Source organism: Ambystoma mexicanum, chromosome 3p (assembly GCF_040938575.1).
Source record: "Ambystoma mexicanum isolate Mex_15411 chromosome 3p, UKY_AmexF1_1, whole genome shotgun sequence".
NCBI classification, from domain to species: domain Eukaryota; kingdom Metazoa; phylum Chordata; class Amphibia; order Caudata; family Ambystomatidae; genus Ambystoma; species Ambystoma mexicanum.
The window spans coordinates 348,027,458-348,049,865 of NC_090925.1; the positions used below are offsets into that span (position 1 = coordinate 348,027,458).

The 22,408-nt window shown below is 46.5% G+C and overlaps 1 protein-coding gene and 1 long non-coding RNA gene across 6 annotated transcripts in view; one reads left to right on the plus strand and one right to left on the minus strand.

Annotated features, from left to right (window-relative positions):
- LOC138580431 (uncharacterized) overlaps positions 1–22,408 on the plus strand; it is a 624,618-nt gene that overhangs the window by 247,256 nt on the left and 354,954 nt on the right. The gene's annotated exons all lie outside the window — the stretch shown is intronic.
- LOC138580430 (filamin-A-like) overlaps positions 1–22,408 on the minus strand; it is a 456,077-nt gene that overhangs the window by 108,810 nt on the left and 324,859 nt on the right. For all 5 annotated transcript variants that reach the window (XM_069650971.1, XM_069650969.1, XM_069650970.1 and 2 more), the window contains exons 26-28: positions 16,949–17,119; positions 16,650–16,773; positions 16,344–16,500 (exon numbers count right to left, since the gene is read on the minus strand). In XM_069650971.1, coding sequence (XP_069507072.1) covers positions 16,344–16,500; positions 16,650–16,773; positions 16,949–17,119 — 452 coding nt within the window. The remainder of the gene's footprint in view (positions 1–16,343; positions 16,501–16,649; positions 16,774–16,948; positions 17,120–22,408) is intronic.

Here is a 22,408-nt window from a genome sequence, read left to right on the forward strand (position 1 = left end):
GCAAAGATAAGTACATCCAATTTAGACTACCAACACAAATGGAAAATAGAAGCAACACTTCCAGGTAAAGGCTTCAATAGTAGTGGCTTGCTCCAGCAATGAACACAGTTCAATGAGAACTCACTTTATAAAGTCTCTCAAGACAATATTCAGTTGTAAGGAAAACGTTTTTTTTTTTAGCACTATGCTACTTAGTAATACTTTTCAATTATTCTAATACTTTAGCAGTCCATTCCCCAACTAGTTTAAGAGTTCTTCAAAGTAAGTTGAGGAGGGATGCAAAAGTCATGTAACAGCAGAAAAGGCTAGGTTCCACAGGATAGTTACTTTCAAGTAGAATGCTTTAGTGGAATAAAAAAGTGAATATGGAAATGACTATGGCTGCACAAGCTGTTAGGCCTGGGCTATGGGTGAACACCCAACCGCTGGATACAGCACTCCAGTGACCAGGTGGATTGAGGTAAGTATTACCTTGAGCCCCACAGTACCCTATGAGTTCTGAAGAAAGGGCAGCTGGCTTCTTTCCTGTGCAGCCACAGTGGACCCGGTCTCCTGTTCCTTGGTCATGGTGCCAAAAGGAGTGACTGAAAGGGATGCCGCAGCAGCAGTCACAAGAAAGCACCCTCAGCAAGGAATTTGTCGGACTGCCACGTCAGTCTGCAACTTTTGGTGCCTTTTTACTAGCTCCAACATTGAACGATTACTGCCCGATCTGCCTTGATTCTGAAGTTCTGCACTCTGGTGAGGGGACATTGAGGGGGATCTTGCCTCTGGAGGGCCAACTTGAGCTTAAAGTTATGAATGGATTTGTTCACAGGAAGACTCTGCACTGCAAGTGGGTCAGAGGTCCCCTGGTACTGGCAGTTTGCAGCCCTGGAAGGTCACAGCACGTCAGGGAACAGCTTGTTCTGCAGGTCGCCTTACAGCTTGTTGGTTCCACCAGCCAAAGGGAAGGAGTGGTTCTCTTTGGTGCTCCTGTGTCGATTAGAAAGCAGGGTCAGGACAGCAGTGGTCTCTTTGCAGTTACTGAAGGACCTGCCTGTGTCTCTGGTCTTTCTGCTTCAGATCTTCTGTGGTCCAGATGCCTTCTGCCACAGGATTTTCCATTCATTCTTCTGCAAACTCTCGCTGCAGTTTATAGAAAGGGGTGGGTGACTGTCCAGACAGGACAGCCAGCACCCAAGGGGAACTGGTTCCATTCAGACATATCAGCAAACAAAGGATGGCGAGTTACAAAATCCTCCTCTGCTTCCTGTCCAGACACACTGGAGCATTGACAGGCTACACAAAGTGCTCAGCCAAAGACAAAACGGATAAAGACCTTCCCCTCCCAGGATGCTAGAAGGGCCAACAAAGGACAACCACACAAGCAATGGAAAAAAAAAAAAACATAGGTGACCCTCCTATGCATTACTGTAGCTATGAATACACACTGCTGTGGAAAATTGTACAACTTATGGTAGAACACATCCACTGCCACAACTAAAGGGTTGTCATTAACCATAAAGTTACAGGAGCAGAGAAGGGATACTAAGTATACCCTCAGCACGCCACAAGGTGTGTGCTGATCTCTCAAAAGTAAACATTTAAGAAGGATACAAAGTATCCCTCTTTCATTAAGAGCTGTAGTTAAGGAAAATGAAAATATAAATTGAGAACCCAAAGGGTCCTCAGCAACACTGCACATAAGGTGCAGTGTGCTGCAAAAGTGAAACACAGATGCCTTTAAGAGATATGGAGTAAAGCAAGAAACCATAAAATAAGGTAGAACAAAGTTCCCATGGTTGGACCAAACAATGAACGGGGGTGGAGGGAAGCCTGGTCTCATCCAGGAGAAGAAAGAGGCCCCAAAGTCCAGCAAAAAGTGATAGGTGTCTCACTACTAGGAGAGTGGATAAAGCATAAAACTGATACATCTCCAACGCTGCCCAGCAAAAAGTACAACTGCTGGGTAGGGTGGGGGACATGGACTGAAAATTGGCATGTTTGTACAACCCGGACACGGCCAAGGGAGGACTGGGTAAACCAGAAATTTAAATGAGCCAACTTTTAGTTAAATGTCTTACTTTGGAAGGTTGACCCTTTAAACTCACTTTGCTCCAGCATAAATTTTACTTTCACCATAGTATGGCTTCATTTGAAAATTCCCAATCAGCAAACTAGTAAAAATCTTCACATTGGTGTTCCAACATGGCCATTCTTGGTGCCATTCAGTGAACCGAACAAAAAGTACAGACATTTGCTTCAATAGATGGAGCAGGTTGGAGGGGGAGCCAAACTTGCTAGCAGAGATAGCCAATTAGGGTTGCAAAAATGCAAACATCCATATTGCTGCTTTGGCACAGCCGACCCAATGGCAGAGTAAAGTGAGAAGGATGCCTTTTGGTAACAGAATTGAGCTCAACATTAAGTGCACATTAGCCATTGGGGCAATACAACTTTTCCTTTACTACAGAGATACTTTGCATTAAAAGCATTCACAAACAGTACTCTAACCCATTCAGCATTGGAAGGGATAAAATGACTTCCAGTTGGTGCTGATGGACTTTGAAAGTAAGCTGGAAGAGCGCAAGGCAGTGGCCAAAGCTTTTAGGTGAAACTACCTACATTAAAGAGACCATAGCAAAACAAAAGGTGTGATGGCTGGAAGGTTTAGAATTCATCTTAAGCTCTAGCATTGCTCTGGGTAACCCTCCAGACTATTCTTCGCCTGCCAAGACCATGTGGTGGTTAAGATTTTCAGCTTTATGATAAATCATCCTGACCTGTGTCAACCCCAGAGGTTTTTGCTTGGACTTGGTCATTAATTTACCATGTCCCTAGGAGAGTGGGAATCTTTTTCCCCTCTCACCTAGTCTTACTCTTTTTATGGGCGACTGTCTCTCCATAGTGGGTGATTGGAGTTAGTTTCCTATAACATTGGACTGACAAATCCACTATGGCAACACACAGCATTTTAAATGCAGTGGCTTCCTTTTAAAAAAAAAAAATTTGGGCAAATTTATATTCACTAGAAGTAAATTGGGATTTCCATCCCTATAGTTGCGTGAATGGCTGGTGGCAGTGGTGTTACTTGTATGACGTAGTCATCACTCGCAGGCTGTCAAATCAGCCTCGGTAATGCACAGGACCACCATTCTGCTAGAATGGTGGGCTTGCTTTGCCATTTGTTTACTTGTTGCTTCTTGGGTCTTCTGCGATTCTGTGTGTGAAAGATCCTGGCTGAAGTTTGGTCTTTGGTGGGTAGCTTATAGTTCTGTACCAATAGGTCAATTACTTGCTTGGAAATACATTGCGTCTCTTAAAGTGGGTTTTGCTTTCCCAGATTTGCTTAGTGCATTCTAAAATAGTTGAGTGTTCATACTTCTCATTGAGTAGCTTGAGGCCCCTCCATAAAGTAGGTGTAATTTTAGTAGATTTGAACTGAGTTCTAAAAAGTAATGTTGCAAGATGTATACTTGTAATAAGGTTAGTTTGGTTTATTATGTGATTTCAATAACTGAGTCACTGCATGACCGATAGGGTCTACTAGCCTTGAATTACTGATTTTAGTAATTTAGTAAGTTTGACTCACCTGGACTACAGATTGTATTCTCAATAAGGTTATACTTTGGTTTGTATCCCATACGTATTGCATTGGTTTCTAGTTGGTTGATTGATTGGACTTACCCAAGATTTATCTTGGTCAACTTGTATTTAAATAAACTCTTCATTTTTACCATCCATAGTGCTTCTTTGGACCGTATGTCTGCTACAATTTCTTTGTACCAAGCTAAAACCTCTCCCTGCTAACAGAAGCCTGGCTGCTATGTCCATGCTACCCACATTCTCAGGTGGTACAGCCTTATACTAAGAGTTGAGCTTATGTACTGCCACAGGTATGATTTCTAGGAAGTGTTGGAAGGACTTTACTGTCCTAATATGCAAATCAGCTTTGTTCCCACCCCCAAAAGGGGCAGTCCAGCCCAAACTGCTTTGTCACAACCCTTCTGCACTTGACCACATGCATCCCCAGACAGGTTTCAGACTCAAGCGAGTAGCAGCTTGGGTCTTCAGGCAGTGTCAGTGGTTCAGATTTCTTTAATACCTTCCACCCATCACTTTTTCGGTCTACATTGAAAAAAGACTACAGTCGTGTTTATGATGGAAAAAAGCTCTGGAAAATCCTTATAAATGTGCAATGGAACATGAAAGTTATAATAGTAAATGGCATGAACTGAAATAGATTAAATAAGTTGTTTGCAGGGATTGCCAGCAATGAAGTCTTTCCTGGTCAGGAACCCAAAACTCTAGGGCTTAATCTGAGCCGCATATGCAAATCTTATGTCAGTCAGGACATTTACTCAACATCTTAAAGTTTTCATAACTGCAGTACCAAAAATAAAAATTTCACTCTTTAGACATTCATTTATAACCACATACACAAAGGTTGGAGTGGGAGAGCTAACGCTCCCAATACTATTACAAGCCCACCTGCAAAAGTCTAGCAAGATAGAAAATTATTGACCAAGTTTCTACAGTTTAGTTCATGAACTGTTGGGCTGCCGGTGTTTGTGCTGCCAGGTACCATAGGAGATCAGTGAAAAGTAATGCAAGACCAACCCAGATCTCCCAGAGCTTTGATATGTCTGAATGAAACATGGCAGAAAGAAATAATTCATATTCAGTCTACTTAATAAAACCAGGGTGTCGAACTTGTACTGGATTCAAACGTACCTCTCTAAGGCCAATGAACAGTATAGTAAAGAGTGGCAGCTGATAGCATTTTAAAGTGGCGGTTGTTGGGTAAGTTTTTCTGAAGTCCAACTGCTGGGGGACTTCATAAGACTTCACTTGGTATTAGGGAAGTAACTTAATATAGGGCTGTCCTACACAAGTCGTTAGAGAGGCTGAGCAGCCAGGCTCATTTTAGGGAGTTGTGAGCGGTCAATGACTAACAGGTAGACTCAGAGGGATATAGGCAGTTTTCCTAGCAATATAAGTGTTAACAATTAAAACCTATGGAGGAACCAGCACTGCCAAAGCCAGTAGGATCAAGAAGATGGACCTTTGGGAAACCAGTACACCCCAAGTCAACTGGACAGTTCCAGTTTTGATGAAGATCCTCAGAGGAAAAGTTAACCAGTCATTGGTTCTTGAAGAAACGAGGAGCTCAAGGAGATCCTACCTGATGGTGCACAAGCTGCAAGTTCTGCACAAAGGAGCCGAGGTCAACCCTCAGTTGAAGAAAACAGCTCTGCCCAAGCCAGGAAGCACCGAAAATGTCGCAAGAGAATTACAACCCAAGCCCCACAGTACCTTGAAAGTGAAGAAATTGTACCTGGCTTCCTTCTAGGTGCAGACCCGGATTCCTGCTCCTTGGTCGTGGTGATGCAGGGGGGGGATCTCTGGGATAAGGAATCGCAGCAATGGATTCAGCGCTCACTTCAGCAGCTCTTTTTTTTAGCTTTTTTTTTTAGAGAAGAAACGATTATCACCAGTCCAATTCTCTGCAACTACTCGCTCCTGAACTCTGATGAGGGTTTATTTGGTGAAAGAGTACAATTTACTCACCGTAGTGACTAATGTACGCCTAGTCCCCTTTCCTCCGTGCTGTACCTCGCCGGAGACGGAGCCTTTTTAACCAGAATAAATCTTCCCCTTTAAATTTCGATGCGCGCAGGGGAGCATGCACTCCCCTGACACCCCCCCCCCCCACCCCCGGCCCCACTCAGTCCCCATTGACAAGTCAACAATATTACCATATTGTAATGGCAACAGTTTTATAGGGGGGAAAATGGTGGGATGTATGGAGGAAAGGGGACTATGGACTAGCAGTACGTTCGTCACTACGGTGACGAACTTATAATTAATTGTACGTCCCGTCCCCTTTCCTCCATACTGTATGGGCGATTACAAATGAATGTAGCTCCAGGGTGGAGAGGTAACCCTCCTTAAGAAAACACGTTCCTTAATACTGCCTGCCTGAATGCTGCGTCTGACCTGGGGCTGGCATCCAAACAATAGCGTTTACAGAAAGCCGAAAGAGTGGCTCCACGTGGCCATCCTGCTGATGACCTGCCATGGGACGTGCCTCTGGAACGAGACAGCCGTGGCCTTTGCTCAAACAGCATGGGCATGCATATTTACATAAGTGGTTTGTGCTGCCCCTCAGAGGCCGAAACCATCCACCTTGCTATGGAGGCCTTGGAAGTCTGGTATCTTGGCTTCGACCCAATGAGCCTCAGATTTGCAGAAGCTCTTGGTTTTGTCCAGGTAGAACTTTAGGGCGCGCCTAACATCCAGATAGTGCAGCACCCTCTGGGCATCGTCCTTGGGGTCTGCGAAGAAAGTAGGTAGCACCATCTCCTCGTTTAGGCGAGACAGACTACTTAAGGCAAGAACGTGGGATGCATTCTGAGGACCACCTTGTCCCAATGAAAGGTAGTGTACGGCTCCGAAGCCACCAGAGCTTGAATCTCGCCGACCCAGCGTGCAGCGACCCACCAAGAGCCGTCTTAATAGGGACTAGCCTGATGTGTACAGACGCCATTGGCCCAAAGGGTTTATGTGCCAAGGCGCCCAACACTATGTTGAGGTCCCACACAGGGTGTGGCTTCTTATAGCGGGTAGAGCCTGGTGAGGCCCACCAGATGTCTTAACCACCGGGTTGGAGGACCAGAAAACATCCTCCAAGTTTCGGTAGGCTATGATGGCCACCAGATAGGTGCGCCATGTGTATTTGCACCCCGAGTGTGCGGTGTGCTGAAAAGTATAGCACATCGTCAAATGTGCAAGTAAGAGGATCTACCTCCTTAGACTCTGCCTAGTAGCAAAACCTAGTCCACTTGCTTTTGTACTGGCTCCTAGTAGCATCGCTCCTAGCACCCTGTATGATGTCTAGGTTAGCCTGCGAGAGGCGCAGATGCTTTAGTGTGATCTGTTCAGGAACCACGCTGCAGGGGCCAACATCTGTGGCACGGGGTGGATGACCGTGCCCCCTGCTGTGACAGTAGATTATCTGGACCAGTGGAAGGTGCAGAGGTTGGTCCGACAGGTTGAGCAGCTCAGAGAATCAAGGAACTACCAGACTGATACCAAGGTGCAGGGACTCCCTTACCTTGCAGATCACCTATCAGGGGAGTGGGAGGGAAGGCATAGGCGTTCATACTGTTCCACTGCATCTGTAACGCATCACCCAGAGAGCCTAGACCCTGCCCCTGCCAGGATGCGCAGTGAGGGCACTTCCTGTTGTGGTGGCAAAGAGATCCACCTGTGGATGACCCCATCTGCTGATCTCCTGAAGGACCTGATCGTTCAATTGCCATTTGTTAATTGTCCGCACCCAACCTGCTGAGCCTGTCCACCTCCAGGTTTGACTCCCCCGGGACGTGGATCGCTGTCAAGTGCACGTCTTTCGCCAGAGCCCATTCCCAAATGCTGACCGCCAAGGTGCACAGAGATGACCTGGTGCTACCCTGCTTGTTTATGTAATACATGCTGGTGGAGTTGTCCATTTGGATTAGGATCGTCTAGCCACGGATGAGAGGCCGGAAGGCCTTGAGAGCAAGCCAGATGGCTTTCAGCTCTAGCGAGTTGATATGGGCCTCTTGTCCCTGAAGAGACCAGACTCAGTGGATGCTGTAGTTGCCCAATGTAGCTCCCCAACCCTTCATGGAAGAGTCCATGGTGATGGTATTCCGAGGTGCTGGTTGCCTGAAGGGCCTGCCCATCCTCAAGTTGCAGTCCGCGCTCCACCAGACAAGGTTCTGGTGGAGAAAGGAGGAATGCTGAGAAGTTCCGCTTGGGAACCATGCTCCCAACTCCTTGAGGCTGTGAAATGCAGCTGTAATCTCATTTTTAGCCTTGTGTAGGGCACTGCCAGAAGACATGTTGCCATGATACCCAGGAGGTACAGGTACCACAATGCTGATGTCACCTCTCGTTTGAGAAAATGACTTGTGGCCCTCTTGATGGCAGTTACCTTGTCCTCCGAGGGAAAGACTCAGTTCATAGCGCATATGAGGCCCAGGACCAGTAGACTGTCGGCTCCAGCTGTGACTTGAGATTGATGGAAAATCTCAATTAGTGTAGCGTATTCATGAGGGCCGAGGTGGTGTGATGGACCGCCTCTAGAAATATCACCCCGATGAGCCAGTAGTGTAGGTACAGATAGACATGGTACACCCCTGAGCCCCGAGAAGTGCTACCACTGCATTCATAAGCCTGGTAAAGGCCATGGGGGCCGAATTGAGACCAAATATAAAACCTTGTATTGGAAATGGGAGCCCCATGATCCGGAATCTCAGGAAGGATGGATGGATGAGGGTGCGTAACTGGGACGTGTAGGTAAGCATCCTTCAAATCCAGGAAGCATATACAATCTCCCCTGCACAGTGTCTCTGCAATAAGCGCTGGGGTAAACATCCTAAACTTTTGAAGCGGTAGGGAAAGCTTCTGGGTGGACAGGTCAAACACAACTCAGGCCAACCTGGTGGTTCTTGTGTATGGCAAAAATTCTGGGAGTAGAACACCATGCTCCGCCGGGAGACTGGACTTCTTCCACTGCTTGACTCTAGACAAGTGATCGAATTTCCAACCAAGTTCTTGTCCCAAACTGAAAGTGGAGGAGAGGAAGGAGTGGAAGGGAATGGTAGGCGGTAGCCAGAGGACACTAAAGGATCCAAGGGTCTGCGCACCAATACTGTGCGCAAAAGGCAAAGGCAAGCCTGAATCTTCCCACCCCCCCCCCCCGCCGAGACATGTGGACCCGGAGGGGAATGTCATGCCTTTTTTCCCCTCTGAAGCTGGGGCTGAGGAGGGGGACTGAAAGATGCCCTTATTCCCGGCTTTGTGCCGTTTGCAGTGGTGTTGACTTGGAGATCAGTCCAAATGACTGGATCATTCCTGGAAGGCCCGGAACCCGCCAAAGGACTGCCCCTGGTTGGAACGCTGGTGCTTATGGCTGTACGTCTTGATCGTGGACTTCGTGAGGATAGGTGAGGTTAGATAAGGATTTTGCAGTCTAGGAACTGTTCGCATCAAGTTCCTCATCGGTGGTGGAATGAAAGAGGTTGCTACCCTCCAATGAAAGGTCCAATATGTGCTCCTGGACATCCGGGTAGAATTTGGTAGCCTGTAGCCAGGCAGTCTTTCATATCTGTGGCAATGCAGATGGCACGGACTGAGGAGTCTATATGCGCCACTGTAGACTACATGATGTCTTGAGCCACCATCTTTGTTTCTGCCAGCCCCGCCTTGAAGAGCGCCTGACTCTGCACCAGAAGGAAGTCGGCCATTTCCCACCAAAGCCTTTGGTTAACAGCTGCGAGCATGGCATCTGCATTAGACTGACAAAGGTGCAGAGAGGCATTGGAACGCACCTCCTTTCCATACTCCAAGATCTTCTCCTGGCCTAGCAGTGCCGAGGATGAGGTGGCAGAGGAAGACTGCAGCTTGAAGTAGATGGAGGCCACAGCAATCACCGAGGAGTGTAGTTGACGGTGTGCTGACAGTAAGAGTATCCCCCTCCAATTGCCTGTATTTGGCTTCTAGGCACCTGCTCGTGGCCTGTGTTGAAGGGTTTAAGCCATCCTTTGTGGCCAAGGCTACAACGTCCTTTTGCATCAGAATCCCTGTTCAAGCTATGGGCGTAGAGTGAGGACCTCCGCCAGGACCCCTACCTCCGGCTGTTTGACCTCAGGTTGTGGAAGGCCCAAGTATTCAGCTAGTCCTGAAAGTCGTTCATGGAATGCCTTGGTTAACCACAGTGTCTCGGGATTGTCCTCATCGGTGTCTGCCAGTGTGTCCTGGTAGCCCAGAGCGGGCAGCGGAGTACAGGTTGCTGAAGGCTGAGGTGTGCTAACCGGAGCCTGAGGCTGCTGTGGAGGCTGGTATGGAACCACCTGGGCAGCTGGAGGCAAAATAACTGTCCCTGTGGGGTCTGGCATGGGCAGCTGGGGCTAGAGGTGCAGAAGCCACAGGTGTAATGATGTGGGTGCTAGTGGAGGGACCGGAGGCAGCATGTCCCTGATCACATCCCGAAGGATGGCTCCCCTCTGCAGGGATCTCATAAGCGTGAGGAATTTCTCAAAAAACCTGTCCTCACAGGCTGGTGGGGTGCGAGGTGGCACCAGCGAACGAGCAGGACCCGGGGGCTGCTGAGGCCTGGGCGTACTCTGCCTTGCCATTTGCTGGGCGTATATGCCCTGTGACGTTGAAGGATATGCTGTAAGCCACGTACCTGGTGAAGACTAGTCCCGCCTCGAAACTCGTTCTCCCGCCTGCTCCATGAAAGGTGGTGTGTTGGACGAGCTGCCACCTTGCCTGGCACGGCAGCCATTTTGTAGGGCTGCATGCCACGTACCTGCATCGTGGTGCTTGCCGCCCTGGGCCCAGCCTCCTCCAGGACTTGGCGGTGGAGCTTGATGCCTACCCTGCACCTCAGGACGGGGCCTGGTAGGCATCGTGCCCTTGGCTGTGTCGCTGGTAATGCTGCCTATAGACCCCCCCCCTCAGACATTCGCCTGGTAGTAGGGCGTGGCCCCTCGGGTGGACACCTGGTAAAAAAACCTTGTGGTCCCTCAGCGATTTCCGTCGGCATGGCAGCCGGTAGCTGAAACAGCCTTGGTACCCTTGCTGGTATTAGAACCTGGACGGTCCCTCCCGCTTGGACGTTTCCTAGGAAAGGAGTCGCCCTTGTGGGCTGCTTATGAAGAACCCCTACCTTGGGCCGTGACTTGTCTGAAAGTTCAAGTGTTCTGGAGGCAATAGCTCGGTGGCGAAGGCTCGAACAAACCTGTACTTCAGAGCGCGCAAAATAAATGTTGCACGCAGTACAACCGGACCAGCTGTGGTCAGGGCCAAGGCAGCAGAGGCAAAGGCCATGGGGTTCAGACGTAGGGAAAAGCCCCTTGCAGGTTGGACACCTGCTGATGCCCAAGGACGAAAACATGCACTGGGGATGTATGGCGCCAGAGGACAGAGTACCTGATAAAAGGCAAAGACAGGAAGAGGGTGTGGAATTACAAGGCCGAAGCCAAACCCAGGAGCACCGGTAAAAACGGTCCATTCCCGTTGACGCGTAAAAGATGACGGAGTGGCACCGGTGGGCAGAGTCAGGGGAATGCCTGCTCCCAGGGCCACAACCCTGGGCGCCTCCAAATTTAAAGGGGAAGAAGATTGTTTCTGGTGAAAAAGGTTCTGTCTCCCCGTCCCTAGCGAGGGATGCCCATACAGTATGGAGGAAAGGGGACGGGACGTAGGAGTAATTTCTGCATTTGGAGGTCCATGTGGATGCCTGCAAAGTTCAGCCAGATTCGATCTTCATAATAATAATAATTTGGCATTTATATAGCGCTACAAACCCTCAGGTATCTGAGCGCTGCTTATTTTTACCCACGGTGTGTGGTGCTCATTTATCAACCTCGGAAGGATGAAAGGCTGAGTTTGGCCCCGCCGGGATTCAAACCTGTGTTAGCAGGATCTGCACGAATGTCAAAGCGAGCGCTCTACTCGCTGTGCCACTTGACTAGCTGGTCAGAAGATGATCACTCGATAATCGTCCAGGTACCCCAGTTATTGGAATTCTGCCGCTCAGGAGCCTCACAGCAAGTCAGGGGATGGGCCAAAATGAAGGTCCCCAGGCTAGGTTGTCCCACCACCCTAATGGAGGAAGTCATCCTTGGTGGCTCTTCCCAATCGATGTGAAAATGGGGTCAGCACAGCTACTAGGCTTCACCAGTGCTTTCACAGTCATGGAAGGTGCTGCTGGTATCTGCTAGTCTTCTGCTTTGGGTTCCTTGTTCCAGTGGTCGACTGTAGTCCCAAAAGCCTCACCTTTTATGCAGAATCCCCATCGGGGAGAAATTTCATTTGTGCCAATCACTTTAACCTTAGAGACCCCCAGCTCTTTGGACTCTGTGCTTTTTAAGGTTTACTCCTGAGCAAGTGGGACTTTTCCCAGCCACTCCCTCATGTGCTGACCTGACTAGGACTGTGTCTTACTGTTTAATGGAGCCTGGTAAACTCCATAGGCATCTGCTTTTTGCATGGTGACAGCACGTTTTGTGCAGTGTCCCTTGTACTTCTCATAATGTTTCTTTTGTGGGTCCAACACACACCACCTATGTGGCGTGCTGGTGTTACATGGTAACTTCTTATCCCACTTCACATGTAACATTCTGTTACACTAACTTGAAGGTGTCAGTTGCTTCTTTTTTTACTACCTTTGTGCCATGTATCTGCAGGCAGATTTCTCAGCAGCAGTACAGCACCCAAGGGTGACCATTTTCCAAAATGGCCCCTGTAGTCTTGACATTTTGTCAGTTCCTTCTGGGCTTTTACTCTGTTTGAATCAGGTTTGAGTCCTTTATGCATTTTGCCTTTGGAGGGCTTCAGCTCCGAAGCCCGCCCAGGCTCCAGTGTCTGGAAAGGCAGGATGTGAAGGATGGTCCCAAAATGTCCCTTTCCTTTGTCTCTAGGTGTGCCCGAGTGAAACCAGCTCCGATTGGCAAGCTGGCTGTCCGGCAGGACAGCCACCCTGCTGGGTGATTGACACCCCTAGGTAACTTGCTTAAAAGACCAGGTTTTTGGGACTAGAGGCAGAGATGACCACTGGAGGACAACATCCGACGGAGACCATGAAGAGACGCCAGAAGCACCCCCCTGGACTGCAAAGTGTCTGGTGAAGCCCTGCAGATGTGCTGACCCCATTTTCGTTTCGACTGGGAAGACCCATAAGGGATGACTTCCTCACTTGGGCTGGTGGGACCAACTAGCTTTGAGACTAGCAACCCCCGACTTGCTGTGACTTTCCAAGGCTGCAGAATCCCAATGCTCAGGGACCCCCGACCATCGAGTGTATGGATTTCATACGACTCTACAGAAGCGGGACATCGTCCTACAGAGCATCCTCACCAGAGTGCAAACCAAGGGATCAAGTAACTTCCAACCAGAGCCGTTGGTTCTTATTTGGTGCCAAGAAAAGGGCACCAAAACCACAAAAGGCTGGTGAATCAAGGAGAATCCATTGCTGCAGAGGTACTATGAGGCTTTGGCTATGTTCTCAAAAATGTGATGATTCCCTTCAACTTGGAGACCCCCCAGCAACTCTGCTGGATTTTGAGGATTTGATTTTTTTTTTTTAACCTGGGAAGAGTGGGACTTTTTTTCCCCCCACTCATGTATTTTGATGTGCGTTTTACTCTGTTCTTTTAAGATAACTCCATAGGCATCTTTTCATGTGTTTTGCACAGCACCCAGGGCAGTGACACAGGGATGTATTTGTAGACTTTCCAAAGGTTTAAATACGTTCTCTGATATAAACTACTGTTTCCCAGAGAATGTAACGTTAAATTGAATTTACTAATCTTTAAATGCCTAGACCCAGCACACACTATCTTACAATAGAGTGCTGGAGGGGTTACCTAGTATCCCTGTGTCTAGAAACTCATGTAACAGCCAAATGCTACCCTTTTCTATCGAAAATGCTGGTGGCAGTGGTTTTACAACGAACTACCATGATTTTTCCCGGCCTTACGCCCCTTTGTTTAAAACAGGTCCCGGTCTTTTTTCGCCATTTCTTTTTTGGAAAGGTCCTTCTAGTGTTTGTCTGCACGCCAAACCAGGTTTGGTCCCTTTGTTTCTATGCCTTTGGCGGACTTCAGGACTGAAGACTGCCTCTGGTGTCTGAGTGTCGAGGGGGAGCAGGAAGTAAGGGAGGTGCCCGAAACTCCCTATGCTTAGTCTCCTAGGAGACCCAAATGCACTCAGGCGTGATTGTCTGGCTGACTCTCCGGCAAGGACAGCCATCCTGCAGGTTGAATGGCAGCCAGGCTGCAATGAATGGGAGAAAACGGTTTAAAAGGAGAGGCTCCTGGACTGGAAAGCAGAGTCGACCACCAACGAAAGAACTGAAGACGAGCTGGAAGAGGACGGCTGCTGCAACTACTGGACCGTTGGTTTGCCCGGTGAAGCCCTGCAGCAGGGCCGAATTGCCAAGTTCATCTCAACAGAGAAGCCCCTTCAAGGACAACTTCTTCCTTTGAGTTGGTGGGACCAATCAACCCGTAAGCCACCTGGATACCATTCTCGGAGATGGTTATGATTAACCAGGTGGAAGGACACCAGCTTGTGGGCTTGAATTACAGCTACTGGAACTGAAGGGACTCATTTTGTCAGCGTTTTCCGACGATCGCGTGCAGTGCAGGAGTCCCGACGTCCTCCCTCTTGTCCCCTCGACTGAGGCTCAGGAACAGTGAGATCTGCAGGAACTGCCAGGAACCAACGTCTTCAGCTGCATCTTTTGCTTCATATTAAGGTACTATGCCAACCCAATTGAGAGAACACCTCTCAGTGAAAGTTTGTGGAACTTTCCCAACTTGCAGGCCTAATCTGCTTGTGACCCAACATATGATTATTTTTCATACAAACTACTTCTGAGAACTTTGGCAAAGACAAGACTTTACTGTTTACTTCAAGAACTGCCCTTTCCGATCCAAGGCACTAGTCTATTGACTTTGGCCTAGGCCTATTGAACTGAAGCGAGTCCTCTAGTGAACTAAAACTATTTGCACTGCCTAAGAAAGTATTTGTGATCTATTCTGCTAACTTTTTACTCCCATTGAAAGTAACTGAAATGCCATTTATCTCCTATTTCAGGGGAGCCTAATTTGTTCAGACACTTATTGGGTTGATAATGAAGTGTGTTTGTGTATAATATTAAGTTGCCTCCTTCTAGTGAATGTTTTCTAAATGATTGTGCAATAAATTAATGAGTGTTTTACCAAGAAACCTTGTGTGTCTACTTGAACCACTGATTGTAGGACCTCTGTGTAAACTCTTGTACTGCTCACATTCCCTCTTGAGAAAAGCCTGGCTGCTCCGCTCGCTACCACAAAACTGCAGTACAGACTTATACCAAAGGTTGGTTTTGCTTACACCTGTAGTCCTAATTGTATGTGGTGGTCCCAGAGGGTACTGCATGCAATTCAGCCTAACAGGCTACATCTACCTTTTGCCATTTGTGGTTCTTACTGGCTTGGGGAGCACTATTTTTTTAAACTCTGAGTTGACCTCCACTCACTTGCACTAGCCTCCTAGCTTGTGCTTCTTCAAGGTGGCTCCTCTTGAGCTTCTGTGATTTTCAGAACGTTGAATTGTCCCATTGACTTTGGCTGTCCTAGCTCCCCAATGGCCCCCTTCTGAACCCATTGGCTTTGGCAGTGCTTTTTCCCTTGCAGGTTTTAATTGTTGAACACTTGTCACTGGGATAAAAGACTGCCTACATCCCTCTGGGAGAATCGATTTTACTACTTACAAAGTTTGTAATGATCCAACTACCTTTTCCCTCCATGAAACTCAATATTGTAATGGTGATCACAAATAGGTGCTAATACGGACCTCAAATGACGTCACTCAGTGTTCTAGAATAGGTTTAACATAAGAAAAGTTCACCTTTATTGCTCCTGTTGAATTGAATCCCAACTCTGGGATTGTTACCATTAGTTGCTGCTTTCTAAAGATTGTCTAAATTAGCCTTTTGTGTATACATAAATATTTATACTATAACTTTAAGTGTGTAAGTGTGTACAGAATATATTCAGGATAGCTCTAGCGCAGATCACCAGTCGACAACCAACAGCAGCCTCGAACCCCCCACCCCTCACCAACCTCAGCCTCTGTATCATGCTGATTACAGGCGCACAACACCACGCCCAAGTGTTTACTTGATACCTGTATTTACTCATTTCATTGTACAGCTTTACTGCTCACATTACTCCTCTAAAGATAAGCCTGGCGGCTCAGTCACTCTAGTAGTACAGGCCTATATAGGTGGGTTACCCAATATCAAGAGGTGAATTGTAAAGTCCCACACCAGTTGGACTCTACAAATTCTTACCAAACAGTCCCGAAGAACTACACCAGCTTTTCTGGTGGCTTGCAGTTTCAGAAGCTACTTGACGTCCCCACATCATTTGCATTAGAATTGGTCACTGTGGCAGGTTTAGCCTCCCCTTGCGTGACATTTTTCTACGACACCCTGATGATCATACCTCGATTGCCCCCTCCCTACCTCAAGAAAATGCAGTGCAAGGCAAGAGGAACTAAAATGGTGCCTCTGGTTTTGGACAATGGAAAATTAAGTAGTTATGACATCCAGAACACATTATTTGGGCAGATGTTAGAGACGCAGCCAGCACCAGGGATGTTCCAAACTTAGTAAATGAAAATTGTTGTTTGAAGACAAATCAGCAGGCACCTTTTACTAAATCTAGGCAGCCACTTTACTTCACCTATTCTTAGGAGACTGTTGCATGGATTTATTTCTAAAAATCTAACCCAGCTACTAAAACAGCACTTACCGTGATCTGGACAGCAAGGATTCCCTCGCCCGCATCCTTGGCATCGATTGTGAACTCTACAGGCAGACTGGCTGGCACTCCAGTAGTGTTCAGTCCAGGACCACTAGCCTTCACTTTGCTTGCATCATGTGTCGGAAGCACCTTAACCTTGAATGGGCTGTAAAGAGAATGGTGCCCCCACCCGCCCAGGAGCAAAGGATTAGAATCAGCCATCTAGTTGCATTAAGGTTTACAATAATGGGTAGGATGAAGCGTTCATCATCCAGTGCATTTAAGTATTAAAGCAAACACTAGTAGATACATTACCTGTGTGGAACCTCTTCATCACCATAGTGGACAGATATGCTATAGGGGCCTTCTCGTGTTGGCACATAATTTACTATTTGGACACCATCACCATTGTCGACAACCTCAACAGGCTCAACCACACCTGCAAAACAAATTCACACCAATTGGTAGGGAACTGCCAAGACTTGAATATCAAAAGTGGGAAAGACAGGCTAATGAGATATGTTAGTGCTGTGTGTTCCCATTACTAAATAGTTTGGTACAAGGATTTGAAACTAGATCTGGCTCTCTGGAAAGGAAAACAAAATAAATCTTACCTTTTGGTCCTTGCACTTTAACCTTCAGTGGGGCAACACCCGCCTTGCTAGTATCCACACTGAAGGACTGTGGGACATTTGCACGTACAACTCCAGGGCTCAGTCCGGGGCCATTACATTTAACTTTGGAGCAGTCCACCACATCAGTCACTGGTACCTTGAATGGGCTTCCTGAGGGAAGAGGAACCACGAAACAATTAAGGAGAATCCAAACTGGTTCTAGCTCTTCGTTACCCAAGGTTTGGTTTTAGTTTGGTCTGGGGGCACAATCAGTAGGTACTGAAGATAGAATGAGGGCAACAGGGAACACCAGCAAGGAGCTCATTACTCAAAATATACTCTTGCCCAAGTAAGCAGCAATCCACAAATTACACATGAGGGGGTGGGGGAAGAGCCAATGCACTGGTTTGACATGGCCGGTAGCCACTTAGTTTAGGCTTTCACACATTTAGAACTCCACCAACATTCCCCATGACCTGCACAGTTACATCCCCCTCATGCTTGCTCATCTTCCAGCACCAGTAGTGTCCTTTTGAAACTGTAAAAGGTGTGGGACAGCACATTACTCAAGGCAGAAACTTGTGAATTAAATGACACCACTGGTGAACCCTACTTGTACCACAAGTGGACACTTCTACCTGCACTCAATGCCGGTCTGAAAACAAACCAATGGAGAACACTAGAGCAAGCTTCAAAATGTGCACTTGCCACTGGATAGTGAAAAGGAACACTTGGGGATTAAGACGTGTGGTGTATGAGGAACATTGAGAGATAAATGACAATTGCTGGCTAGTAGCTTGGAACCCCCACCTCCTCCCTTCCAGATTAGAGGCTAGTCCTTGGGATGATGCAAGATTCCTCTAGCTGTGAATCATACTGCTCTCTAAGTGTCCATGCAGCTGAATGCTGCCCAAATGGGGAACATCTGGGATCATGGCAAGAATAGTGGCAAGCAGCAAGGACAGTGAGCGTCAATGTTCTACATTTATTTTGAGGGAGTGGAGAAGTGCGCTTAGAGGGGAAATTGGGTCACTTGCAGTCTGCAAGTTTAATTGCGACAATCCTGGCTAGCCAATAGGAGCATCCTTGCTAAAATTTGGGCTGGTGAGAGACCTACATTGCAAGGGCGAGGGGGGGCGGGACTTTCACCCCATTCAGTGATGTGGTATACTATTATATGGCATTTGCTGCGAGGATGCAAAAAAATAAATAAAATAAATGGATGATCGAAAATACAAGACAAACCTGGAAGGAGTGGGTCCCACTTGGGAGCTGCAGTATGGCAGCAGTATCTGAAAGGGGACAGATTTAGAGCCTCCCACAAAACAATAGCCACATTCTTACATTGTATGTGGCATGTGTTAACAAATGTGCCATTGAATGGCCTTGTCTGGACTGATATGCCCATGCGCGCCACGCAGCTAGTTCAGTGCTATATGCATGTATTAGGTAGGCAACTCTGCAAGTTACAGGCCATGGGTGATTAGTTCTCGCCCCTAAAGTGCATAGTACAAGTGTGCATACATGGCTGGTTTTCAGGGGGGTGCTCCCAATCAGGGGGCCAGAAGGAAGTGGGAGGTGGTCCTTGACGGAATTTGTCCATCCCGTGGCCAGGAGGAATGAACTGGTGCAGTTTGCTTGGGTTCCCATGCAATGCTTTTTAGTGTGCTGTAGGGATTAGTCAATTACATGCACCATTGTATCTGCTCACTGTACCCAGGGAAGGGAGGGTGGAGATTGCAAAGTATCCGTCCACAGCTGACAGTTGTACTTGTGTCAGTGGTGGCGATTCCCTGGTGCTGCCTTCAGGGGTGTTTAGATGGATTCCCAAAGCCTACCCTGGGGTGGATTTTGGAGGCCAATGTATTATGGTGAACAGGAAATACACTAAAGTCTAGCTACACCCAGTCAAGGTAGCTAGAGCGTAAAGCTCAGACTAAGGACCACATTTTATTAACTGATCTGAAAAGACAAGCGAAGTAAAGAAGAAGTCTTTACTCTTCCAAAAGTCAGGTTCACAGTCAAAACAAATCAAAAAGAAAGGGTGTTGAATAGATGTCTGGGAAGAAAGCAGCAAAACAACTTTCCTAACCAAGGGAAATTGAGGATAGGGAGGGGTCCCACTTCCTGGAGTTAAATTCCTCAAAGATACATTTTTCAATTGCCCAATTGAAGTTTTGTGGTCGTTTCCCATTTGACACAAAGTTGTGTGTCAGAAGTTCCATCTGCCTTTCCTGATGTAAAATCTTGGGTTATATTTTTGATGCTTCCCCCTTTCTTTCAGATTCCATATAAAGTGCTCGACTAAGTGCACATTTTCATCTGTTAAAAAGCTAAGCCTTTTATTTCTAGAAATGGCCAACCTTTGGTGGATTTCCCTGCAAGACACAAGAAACCAACCTCACTGGGCTTGCAATGGCCTCCCTTTAAGGCAGCCCTTCATGCTACAGTCATATTGGTTGTCAGGACCCCATTTGATGAGATAACTTCCATACATTGCTCCTGGTGAAATAATGAAATAATGTCTATTTAACCTAGCTACTTTGGCCCATCAAGGCCGCTCATAGGCAGCCCTCAGTCATTTGGAAGGTTACCTATATCAAGGACAACTGAAGTGTGAGAAACCAACCCGAGGCCCGCAACTGTTTTAGAGGGGGTGGCCAGCAAAGCCCATATTTCAGGGGAAGGAAACTAGGATGAAGTCTTTTAAGTGAATGCAGGAGGAGGTCTCAGTGTCCCCAATGTCCTTCATTTAGTTGGGGGTATTTTTAAACTTTTCAGTCCATTTGTGCAGGTTCTCATTGCACAGTAGTGCCCAGTCCACATTTTCAAACAACATTACGTAAATCCTGTGTACAGGAAAAGATTGGTCCAGGAACTGAACATTTCAATCTTTGACGTGGACTTCCACAGTTTACAGTGGAGGTTACAGTGGCTGCAATCCGCATTGGTAGTAAAATCGGCACTGTAGGCCCAACTCAGCCACCGTTCATAAAAACCCAGAACAAATACTTAGACTAATCCCCTAATATATGCCTTAATATAAAGGCAAACTAACCATCCCTCTGGACCCGGTTTAACATGATGCACTATGATGGACCCTTCACATAACGAGACTACTGGTATATGGTCCCACATACCAATGCAATTTACAAACTAAGGCACATCTGCTTTGCTGTGGACAACCGTTAGCTGTCCAAGTCGTGGTCTGACATTAGTTCCATTTTCCTTATTTCAGTACCAGGGATTCCCTTCTTTTTCACTAAGATATTCAAGTGGGTATTGTGGAAATGCAATCCAGGCTTTACCCTTCGTAGGCGTGAGGGCTGGTTAACAAGTAAAGTACACTACACATCTCAAATGAGCTAGTCCACACTATCGAATATATATATAACAAAGTCTTGTTTGTATGTGGCGTTGATCTTGGGGACGCAACTCCCCATGAACGGTGAGGTCTGGTGTCATGAATTTTGCACGGAATATTCTTTATTTCATTGCTGAATTAATGCAACCATTTCTAGCTTGATAGGTCATCCTGTTCCAGAGAAGAATTAATTTTTTCGGCATTGCGTGTTGGTGTTCTGTGCACCATCTACAGGTTATTTGTAGAAAGTGCTCATCGCCCCATCTATGCTAAACTGGTCTTGCGTTTTCTCTTTTCCAATTTTTTTTTTAAAGAGAGCGAGTGTCTTTTCATTGATCTTTTGCAATAAACTCGATAAATGTTAATTTCACTAATATCATATTTGTATGCTTACTCAGATTATTTGCAGTGTGCGTTTAGCAGCAAAAATGGCCACCACTGCCAACCGAGTAAATAAGAGTTAGCATACAAACATGACATTCATGTGGAAATTCGGAGATAAATTAACAATTGTTCGATAAATGAAAATGTATAGCGTTTTTACTTAGTGGCTTGTTTAACTTTTTCGGTGGAACATGAAAAAAATCTGAGAATGGACATTGCGGGCAAAGCTAGGTACTTAAGCTCGTTTTTATATAAAATATTCATTACATGGTGTTTTATCAACAGTTAAGTAAACCTTACAAACACCAGACTAATCTACTAATAAGAGGTATTAAGAGAAAAAAAATAGGGAAAGTATCCCACTATCCACATCTTAGGTATTCAGTCATAAGGTATTGAATGGCCCCATATCGAAATGTATTCCTCTTTCCCCTTTGCCTTAAATGAGTTTCATAGTTGGATAAAGGTCTGCAATTCCATTAACCAGTCTTCCACTGAAGGCTTCTTCCTAGCTTTCCAGACCCGGAGAATCAATTACATTGCTACTAACATGACCTTATCGATCCAATTGTATTTTATAGAATGTTTACATCTATCCTGATCTTTATTAGTAGATTAGTCTGGTGTTTGTCTGTGTGAAGTCTTGTGTATGTGTCCTAAAAGAAAGTGGTTATATTTTTATTGTACTGCTTACATAAATGGAAAGTTTAGTGTGTCCAAGGGGGTACATTTGATTGTAAAGTTTACTTAAAATTGTATATTCAATAGGTAGTCAAACATGAATTTGCTAAACACCCCTGTAAAATATTGTGACGAAATGTATTTGTTGACATACTAATAAAATGTTTAAAAAAAAGTAAACCTTACAAAGCAAATAACCCTACAATAAAAGTTAAATAGCGTGGTTAAGCATTCTCAAAAATTCAGCAATGAATTTGTCCTGGAAAAGATACAGCTGCAAGTACAACACTTTTCATACCTAGGGTAAACCAATGTGTTTGCGATAACAAGGGCACCTCACTTGCCTATTTTGGCAGGATTTTGCAGTAGTTCATTCAACTCATAAAAATATACAAAGCAGTTTAACATTTCAGTGTAGTCTTGGCCACAGAAGACACTCTGTGGAAGAGGGATATCCCAAAGATGCAGCAGTATAAATGACTCTCCAGCAATGCCGTTGCACAAAGAAATACCCTGGATCCAAGAAGCGGTTCTGTAGCAGATAGCTTTCTGGGACAGTACCTGTGCATGTTTGGCAACCAAGGGTTTCAGTGCCACCAATGCAAGTGGGATCCCAAGAACCTGGGAGGGGAAAAACAAAAAGAATGCCTACCTAATTAAGGGTTTGAGCCAGGGCAGCAGAAAGGCAAAGTAGCTGCCCATCACTAGTTTGCCATGCAGGGTTTCACAGTTGCTCTGCTTACGTGTCAGCTTCTGGGGATAGTCACACATTTGAAAAACAATATAACACCACTAGAGCTTTCAAGATTTGTTGGGGCAGTGGTCAGTGGAATGGAGCCAGGTATCTTTCTTTCCAGATGTCCTTAAAGAAAAAGGTCCAGACAGTGTGGAGTGCCGTCAGGGCTCAAGCAGCAAAGGGGCACCCACTTCTGGACCAGGCAGTCAGGAGCTTCAGGGAGACTCGTTCCTTCAAGCAAAAGGTGATAGTTATCTTTACCAGATCTGATGGATGGAGGGTAAGGATCCCTGCA